At 35.4% G+C, this 10,043-nt stretch overlaps 1 protein-coding gene across 7 annotated transcripts in view; it reads left to right on the top strand.

Moving 5' to 3' along the window:
* The window catches only part of Gtdc1 (glycosyltransferase like domain containing 1), a 334,933-nt gene extending 325,196 nt beyond the window's left edge, over positions 1 to 9,737 (top strand). For all 7 annotated transcript variants that reach the window (XM_040745304.1, XM_040745309.1, XM_040745303.1 and 4 more), the window contains 3 exons: positions 2,737 to 2,807; positions 3,510 to 3,601; positions 8,616 to 9,737. In XM_040745304.1, coding sequence (XP_040601238.1) covers positions 2,737 to 2,807; positions 3,510 to 3,601; positions 8,616 to 8,699 — 247 coding nt within the window. In that variant the 3' untranslated portion in view covers positions 8,700 to 9,737. The remainder of the gene's footprint in view (positions 1 to 2,736; positions 2,808 to 3,509; positions 3,602 to 8,615) is intronic.
* The last annotated feature ends 306 nt before the right edge of the window (positions 9,738 to 10,043 follow it).

The following is a 10,043-nucleotide window of genomic DNA, read 5'->3' as shown; positions in this document are numbered from 1 at the left end:
AAATAGGGAATGCAGCAATCAGCAGAGAAAAAGGCATACCATCAGAGAGACTGTAACAGTCCAGTACATTATGGTTGCATTCCTTGCTAGTTAAGTCACTATGGTAAAATCCTTGGCAGGATTTTTTTTCAATAGTTTATTCATGATGTTCATTATTATGAGTTGTAAAGAGTATGAGAATTTCATTTTTAAAATGTCTTATGGAATGTATCACTTTCTTAGATCTTGTAGACATGCTGTGGAAACCATAACATAAAATATGAGTTACTTACAATAACTAATTTTAATCCCATCTGCTAAGTATGACAACATTAGCATTTCCACTTAATTAAAAACACCCTTAAAGCAGCGATGTTTTAATCACTCCATTTTATTTACTCTCCTCCGGTGTCACTTATAATTGTAACTTTTTATTTTTTAATAATGAGGGATTTTTTTCTCCTTGCATCACACAAAAAAAGTGCTGTCGATAATTAGCAGTCTTCTGTTATTAGTAGACTCAGGTGTCACAACTGTGTCTCATCCTCATTACGGTAAAAAATTTCACCTATCAGATTCATTATTGCTAGATAATGCGACTGAGAGCCTTTGCAGGCCCTCCAGAAAAGTAATTCAGCCAAGCAAAATTATCAGCTAATTATATTTAGAATCAAAAGCCCAACAACTATTTGCAGATAAATTGTATGAATTGAAGTGAATAGATCTGAATATTAAGATTCATAGATTTAGCTGATGATTTGTTAATTGGAATAAAAAGGTCATTTATTAGTCATTTTAACAATAGATCAATTGGAACCCTATTTATTATTTAACTGGTAGTGCATGAGGATCGAAATAATGAATAATTGTATTATCAGGAGTGTTTTTTAGAATAACAAAATATGAGGAACTTATGAGGATACTGTGTGATTTATTTTTAAATATTATAGACTTGTTCGTGTATTTTAAAATGTAATCCCAAGCTAAATAATAACACTAGTATTTTAACAAGTCCAAAACTAGCCGAAAGAGTTTGTTCTGGTCTACTGAGTTAGAACTTTAGCTAGGAATTAGATGCTTATTTGCAAATAAAAACTAAAATCTTGGTGATGCTTTTTTTTTTTTTGATTTTCCCTCTTACATCAAAAAAATGCTGTTCCTACCTTATTGTATGGCATTTCAATTGGTAGAGGCATTTTGGACATATATTTGAAATATACTCATACAACAACTCAAAACGTAAGTCAGCCTGTTATGATTTTCTTTTAGGGTGTAGAATAATTCAAATCCATTATTAAAAAGCAGATAATATGCACTTTCTGAAAAGCCTGTGACTTCACTCTTAATTTATGTAATTATAAGAGAATGTTCATATGTATTTGCTTTTCTGTTGGCACAGTATTTTAAAACTGAGTGACTTCAGACACCATGCATATTTTCTTTTGGTTCGTGAAGTACATCGCAGGCTGATATGCTCAAAAGTTTCTTAATGATTTGTACTACAGCGCAGTGTAGTTTATAGCTGTGCTTTTCAGACCGGCACGTGGAGAAAGGAGTTAGATAGCTTATATTCTAAAAGTACAGTTGGTCATTAAAACCTTTGAATTTCTATTGAGTTTTGTAAAAACTTAGCATTTTTCCAAAAATTTGAGTTCAAAGCAAATACTTTCCCTTTATACTAATTTCAGTTTAACATAATAAAAATAGAGAAAACATCACCCACTTAAAAACAGTTTAAATTGCATGTACTCTCTCACTGTAAATAAACAAGGTAAACATTGACATGACTTCAGATCATTCTTGGACTGAAAAAAAATCTGCAGTTCAAAATAAATTCTGCCTTTGGTCAACATTTTGGATGCAATTCAAAGTTTCTCATAAAATAAACATATTTTAAAGAGTGTTTTGAATTTCACTGCATAATTTCTAGCCAACAGAAATGACACTGGTATCTTCAAGGTTTATGATATGTCAGATCAATAGCCATTATGCAAACCTAGCAAGACTGCAAGGGGAAATACCTTTCCTCTGCTTAGCCCCCCACCACTGCTGCGACAGACAGAAAACCTCCTGTAGATGCTCCCTGGGGAAACTCACAATGCAAAACTTTGTGTTTGTTTAATAATAAAGTATTCTTTCCTGATAAAATAGAAAGCAAGCTGAATTTTTAGTCAGAAAAGCAAAATGTTCATTAAAATGATCTGAACAAGAGTTTTTCCACAAAGGGAGAGTTTTACATCTGCATAATAACAAATTGTTTCAAAGCATGAGCTTGAAATGAAAATGCCCCATCACAACAGATTGTAAATTTTTCCCTGTGCTTTTAAAAGTGCCTCGATCATTTCTACAGCTTCCCTGCTAAAGTATTTGCTATTTTATTTAAACATTTTTGAGAAATGAACATTCTGAAGCTTTGCAGCATTATTAAGAAAAGCTGTCCATACTTTCCCATGTTGTTGAATGTGTTTATCTGCTGATTATAAAATGTGTTAAACAGTATTTTAGAAACAACAAAAATGCAGCGCTGCGCTTTGATTAATTCAGTGAACAAAGCATATGCTGCCGGTTCTGTCCCATGAAAGTCGGGTATGATCAATAAAAGCTTGCAAAGAGCAACTCTGGCATTTAGGAGTACACTGCCGACCATGATTTTTGTCCCACGTAGCTTTGGGCTCACACTGCTATCTTAAACAAACAGATCCCTTCTGACTGTGATGCTGTCCTGTTGTACTCTTGTCCTCTCTGACATTTCTGCAGGTTGGAAGCTGTGTACTGTGGCTGTTACCCACTTTGTCCCAAAGACCTGGTTTATCCTGAAATATTTCCAGGTAGCTGCTTTCATATGCTTTTTCTTTGTTGTGATTTTAATACAGGATTCGTGCTAAACTAAAAGTTTGAAAATAAACTTAAGTAGGAGCAATTGTTTATTTGGCAAGTCAACATGTTAGTGTTAAGGAAAAATTTATGTGTTTTAATACATTAGAGTAAGCTTATATTTACCATCTGTTCTTTTAAGATAACAAAAAAAGCAAGTTTTCAAATAGCATTCTTCATTGTTAGCATACACATCTCATAATGACGGGTTTTTATAAGCAGGTCAGTACTGCTGCAATTGCTAACAGATTTTTTTTAATGATACACACAGAGAAAATTCAAGGATTGAAAGTCATACCAAATTCTTTAAACAATTGACTAGTTAATAATATGCAACTGTTGTACAGAGTGCATGCAGCTATAGTACTGGTTCTTTCAAAAAATTCTCATCACTAAATATATCACATATGCATTGTGCTACATTAGAATAATGTATTTTAATCACCCAGAGGAGATGTCTAAACAGCACAACTACACAGTCTTATTTAGCATTAAACATCCTTGTGAGCTGAGGTAACCTTATAAAATCATGCTTAAATAATGTAAAACATGAGGCGGCACAGAGCAATATGCATTTTTAATTAGTAAAGTGACTAATATCGAGTGTGTGCTTTGAGGTTTTTGTTTCATTAAAAATGTATCTGTTTTTCCTGCAGCTGAGTATCTGTATTCCACACCTGAACAGCTTTCAAAAAGGCTCCAGAGTTTCTGCAAGAGACCAGACATTATAAGAAAACATCTTTATAAGGTAGCTATTGAGAAGAAATTTACGTGATAGAAATGCCACATTGAAGTACAAAGAAAATTTTTTAAAAATATCTAATTAACATACTAATGTTTAAAGGAAACATGCTAGGGAGGGGTATTGGTTGTTACACTAACAAGGATTAATTAAACTGGATGCCAGTTGTATTAACCTAGGTCTTAGGAAATACGTGCACTTCATGCACAGTACATGCTTTCTTTTTAATTTATTGTTCTCTAAGATGACTGTCCTGTACATTTAGCCCCAAGAGGCTTATAAAAATGAACCTGGATTAATGTAACTCATTAGTTTAAAAGGAAGTAGAGAAAAGATTCCACAATTATACTAATAAGGATAAGCCTTTCTTCCCATCATAATGAAATCATAAGTTCTCAAAAAATTTAGGTGAATGACATTAGTGAAGTTTGCTGTTGATTTTTGAACTATTATGAAAACCTTTCATAATAGTTGTACACCCCTCACCCTGTTCAAAATGGAACATAAATTCTGTTTGTTTAGAGTCAGGTCCATGGGTCTCAGTTCAAAATGTCAGGACAAATGGTTTATATAAATAGTACTATCAGCAGTCACCTCCTCTTCTCTTACCTGAATCAAGCATCCTACATTGTTGAAATAGCACAAAAAGCACTACTGAAAGTGTGAGTGGTTGAAGTGGGATCTGCTTTCTGGGACTCAAAGGTGGCTCTAGGCCATGAATAATTAACCTTCTTGTGTTCTTTGACTACAGTGTCTTCATTTTCTGTAAGGCCAGCATAGCTTACAATCTAACTCTTTTATAATATAGAATCTTCATTTTCTATGTTAATATATAACCTTCAGCTGAAATACACTCCTGCCTTTTCTCTTTTTGCAAGGCCTAAAATATATATTTACATGGTGATACTTGAAAACATGACTTTGTTTCTCCAGGAAACAGTTAAACTTCAACAAAAAGGGAGAGAACCAAAAATGCAATTTAACACCCAATTTCAAGCTCATTATCTTTCATTGTCTATTAACTTGGCAATGGTTCAGAAGGTAGCTCATAATAGTTTAAAATGCTGACTGAACAGTTCCAGGCTTCAGTGTCACTCCCGGAGTTGATACTGTTGTATCATGCATGTGAAGCCTCCCAAGGAGCATGGGTCTCCAAGGCTCACTCCCCTGTTTACTCATTCCAGAGTTCAGTGACAGTCTTGTTCACATACAGTATGCACGTGTTAGTCCCCCATGCGATAGGTAGGCAGAACATACAGATGATGAAATTAAGGAAATAGAACAAGTTTTGGTTAAAGTGGTTCTTGTTATATTTGTAATGTGAACCTATTTCAATGTTTTCACAGTTAAAAATATCAACTTTTTGTTATGTTTGGGAAATTTTTGATGAAATGTTTACAAATATGTTATACCATCAAAATTTATTTGTTTTTAGTGTTGGTTCAGGTCAAGTCCTATTAGCCCTGTTACTTTACATCTAAGTCTTAAACTGTTTTACAAGGCCCTGCAACAGTTGTCTATAGTTAGAAAAAGAAACAGATTTGTAGCTGACCTTTTTCAATAGAATTACTACCCTTCTGGGATATAGTGTTTATTTTACAAATAAATGGAAAATTCTGAAAGAATGTTAGCTTTGTTGTATGATGTTAATATACAAAATTCTTCACGTACTTAAAAAAAATGGCTCGTAATTAAATTGCTACATTTTAGCTCCCATGAATAGTTTTAGTTTTCACATGATAAAACCTTGCAACTCAATGTTTTATAAATTAGTAATCTATAAGAATTTACATGTATATTTTAAGTACTTTTACAATGGATTTTTTATTTTAAATTTATGGCATGCTTTCATATATGTCCTCATTGTTAGATATTAGTAATATTATATCTAAAATGTTTTCAAATTTAAAGAAATTTATCTAAAATTATAAGGTAAAGAGTTTTAAGACAAATGGGCCATCATGAGGCACTGGATTAAAAACCCTAGGAATGGACTCACATCTGGTTTGTTGTAGTAAAACAGGTCAAACTAGTAAGAATGAGTGTGTCCAAAAGATGGCATAAATTTCAATCATGTCTCTAGTTGTTTTGTTCATGCCCTAGTCTCAGGTGGCATTTGCTCTCACTGGGTAATGGAGACTTATTTCCCTCCAGGACAGCTTTGCTTACTTATGCAGTGGAAAAGGACCTTTTGTGTGTTTATGAAAAGAACGCAAGAACTTTTTCTTCTTCTTTTTTTATTTTTTTTGTTAATCTCTTCCTCTTTTTCTTCACATTTATTTATTTAGTTAGTTAGTTAGTTAGTTAGTTATATTTCTTCCATTAGACGGTTGTGTTTTGCTTTTATGGAGCATAATCTCCTAAGGTTTAAAAGGACAGAATGTCATTGAATTCCTATATTTATTTCTTTTACATTTTATGCCTCTTCTTGTTATTAAAGGTTTATGCTTAAAATAATTCCAGCTTCATACTATTCACACTTAGAAATTTAATGACTGGGATAAGATAAGGCTATTAATACTTGGCTTTCTTCTTCTATGAAACCTTGCACATTCAGTATGACTAAGAGACTAGGAACTGTAACTTGCAGCAGGGTTTACAGCAGACACAGAACTGATTCTGTCTTGGTGGTGGTCTTTTGTTTCTTGAAGTGGCTCTCTGCATTAGAACTCTGTGACCTCTTCACCTGAATGATTCCCGGCCTATAAGATTTAAATATTCTCTCTCTCTCTCTCTCTCTCTCTCTCTCTCTCTCTCTCTCTCTCTCTCTCTCTCTCTCTCTCTCTCTCTCTCTCTGTGTGTGTGTGTGTTTGTTTGTGTTTGTGTGTGTGTGTGTGTGTGTGTGTGTATACTCGAGAGTTCATGCGCAAAAAATACACACAAGTAAACACTTAAAGATCATTGGGAAAATCTAATACATACAAAAATTAAATGTTTATTGTTTCTTGCCAGGCATTGGTGGCACACACCCTTAATCCCAGCACTCAGGAGGCAGAGGCAGGTGGATCTCTGTGATTTCGAGGCCAGCCTGGTCTACAGAGCAAGTTCCAGGACAGCCTCCAAAGCAATACAGAGAAACCCGCCCCCCCAAAAAAAAAACAAAAAAAGAAAAGCAAATGTTTCTTAATAATCCTAAAATCTAAAGTCTTTTATTGCTTAAAAAATCTGGAAGACACTTCTTAAAAAAATTACATGAATGAATTACATATAGGTATTGACTGTAATCTTCTTCTAACGTTAAGCTTATGTCTTGCTCCAGGTAGGAAATTACACTAACCGTGTACTTCCTTAGGGAAAAAAGTTTAATTTCACTCACAGTAAGAGCTCTTCTAGACCACTCAGTCTACTGTAAACAAGTTTCTAGAACTCATAAGACAAATTGAGGTATATTGACTTTTTACATTAACAGTAGTACCCTTTCTACAAGCAAGCCTGGACCTAAAGTTGTACTTTTTGTCTTGATTTTAGTTTATGACTCACTGAAATACTTTAACAGTTGGGAGAGACTAATACCTTGTACATTATAATAACTTATCATTTTATTTTAAAATGCTTTGAATAAAGAGATGGTCCGTTATTATCAGTATTGAAAATAGAGCCAGAATATGGCTAGTGTGTAGGGTAGATACCACTGGGGCTAACAGCGGAGTCCTCATTTCCATCCTGTTCTTCATTTGCTTTGATGTACAAACTGAGCATGTGCGGTATGTGTACCTGTGTATAGTGTGTCTGTGCATGAACATCTGCATGTGCGCGTGCATGCTTGTGTGTGTGTATCTGTGTGTGTCTCTGTATATGTGTGTCTGTCTGTGTGTATCTATCTGTGTTCTATGTCTCTGTGTATGCTTGCACATGGGGGAGAAGGAGGACAGTGTCCTTTTGCTTTTTGAGAGTGACCTCGAGTTTTTTAAACTTTTCAGAAGTTAACTGTTGATTTTACTCTCTCCTTTTTAAGTTGTTCAACAGTTGAGGCCTATAAAATCTATTATTTAAAGGAAGGACTTTTCAGATTTTTGTCTGAAAACTAATTCCAAACAATGATTATGCTTACAAAGCAGACTCAATGCCCAGAAAAGCCATTTGTAGTTATCTTAATTATGTCAAGCTACATGCATCCGAACAACAGCCAAGCTGTTTCTACATCTCTTTAAGAGACGGTCACTCTATAGTTCCCTTTTAATTTGAACATATATGGTTTAGCTGTGTGGATAAGGTGTATCTCACCAGCATTGACACTACTTGAAAATCTTACTTTTTCCTGAGATTTATAGTGGTTATCTTAAGGGCTTATAAAATCTCTAAGCAACACCTGCCAAATGTAATGCAAATTCTCTGTCTTAAGGTCCTTCTCTCCTTTTTTTTTTTTTTTTTTTTTTGTCTTCATATACCTTCATCTTCTTCTTTCCTCTCCCTTTCTTCCCTTACCATGATTTTATGTGGTTTGGCTCTGCTTTGACCAGTTCAACTTAGTTGAGATTTTTGTCATTCTCCATAGGTAAGTTCTTGGCCTGTGGGTTACTCATCTGCAGATCTAGAGGGTTTTTTTTTTCAACTATAATCGAATTTTCCCCTGAGGAAGTGCTATAATGAAATAATGAATAAAGCCCATTTGGAAATGTGAAGCACCTTATAAATTCCAAGTACTAGTAAGAGCATTTATCTTGTGTCCTTGCTCCTTAAGGGTAAATTCACATTGGCGAAGCTGTGTGTTGAGAGTATTGTGTACCTTCTGTGTATAAAAGTTAAAAGACAGGTGGTAAACTTCTAAGAGCAGTCATCCATGGCATAAACCAAGCAATGTATGCAGCAGTGTCCCCATGTGCAAACTGCTTCCTCTCACAGTTGAAATCCAGGGCTGCTTTAAAGCAGTGAGAAGCCAGGCTTTCCTGGGGTGATGGCGCTTGGTGGCTTTAGGGTTGTAGCTGGAGAGATGAGGCGGGTTTGCAGTGTGAGTTTTCCGCTGTCTCTTTTCAGGGCCTGCTCCTTCACTGATTTCTAATCTCTCCTCCCCTTGTTGCAGGGTGAAGTGGCTCCATTTTCTTGGGCAGCCCTACATGGTAAATTCAGGTCTCTGCTCACAACAGAACCCAGGGAAGATTTGTGACAGATGGGGCTAAGTCACAAACTTGCAGCCTAAGGCAGAATCTGAAGAACTTTCCAGAGTGTGCCCATATTTACCTGATCAGAGAGAAAAGAAAATCTGCAGAGGAAGCCGAGCCTGGCTGCTTGTCATAGCTGACACAGAGCCATCTGCCACAAACCTGTGGCGGCTTCAGATCTCCAATCCCTGCCACCACCCCAACTCAAATTAAATACAGATTCCTAGAGACGTTATGATGGTTACACATGTCCTCGGCATCACATGTAGGAGACTGTTCAAAAAAATATGTGGCCTGTTGTATAACCGCACTCATGTATCCCATATGTGGTGCCACATTGAATTTCCGGTTGAATCCGTTTTTATCCTTTGTACTGGATGACATGGTGCCTGAATTCTTTCTTTCTGCCGACACGATGGCAGCCAAACTGCAGCTTCAAACACTCACACTTGGCTGAGTTTCTACCTGGGTTGCCAGGTTATCATCGGAGCCTTCTTGTGTCCTCAAAGGGCCACGGGGCCTAGGAAGAGGATCAGAATGCTACTGAACTAATTGGGCAGCCATCTCAAAGCTGCTGTAGGCAAAGGGCTGCTTTAGCACTTTTCTCTTAGCAAATTAATGACTCTCTGGCACAGGAGTTTTTAAGTGAAGGTATTAATAAGGGGTCTGGCAGGTATTCCCATGATTCACAGAGTTTCATTTGCATTCAATTAATCTTAAAGAAACTTGCAAGATAAACAGCTGTAATTCGGACAAACATGGCAGATACAGTGAGTGAAGTCCTCTCATCCATAAAATGAACACAAGATACTTGTTTTACATTTTTTATGGGTAAAAATAGAGAAATCAAAATGCTTCTAACAAAACCATAATTTGGTACAAATATTCTTCAAAAATATTTGCATCCAACTACAAATATACCCTCTCTGAGATAAGTCACTTAGGATTCTTGTAGCCAAACTGCTCTGTTTGTTGGTGTAAAGATATTTTAAATAGCTGGATTGTAAAATAAATTTCTAATAAACTGCCCGCTGTATTTTTAATTAGCATATTCATTTGTGTTTAAGTGTGTGCACCTATCTGTGTTTCTTACTGAATGTTTCCTTGTGCCAGAGAAGACAGAATACAATTGTCTCTTGTAAGGATGAACAAGGATCTGTGTTGCAAATGTTTATTACATATTATGACATTTCCAAGACTTTCTTTGCATTCTGGAAAGCAGGAGGTAAACATTTGTAGTCATTAAGGTAAAGTCTGTTGATAAACCGTCTTCTGTTTACTACCAGGTAAATTGTAACTTCCTTAGCTATTGAAATGAAAAACTTCTATGTGCTGCAGAGAGAAGAAAA

The sequence above is a fragment of the Mesocricetus auratus genome, unplaced genomic scaffold (assembly GCF_017639785.1).
Source record: "Mesocricetus auratus isolate SY011 unplaced genomic scaffold, BCM_Maur_2.0 Super-Scaffold_100004, whole genome shotgun sequence".
NCBI classification, from domain to species: domain Eukaryota; kingdom Metazoa; phylum Chordata; class Mammalia; order Rodentia; family Cricetidae; genus Mesocricetus; species Mesocricetus auratus.
Note: the sequence above shows the minus strand (reverse complement) of the source record. Positions and strands in the feature narration are given on the sequence as shown.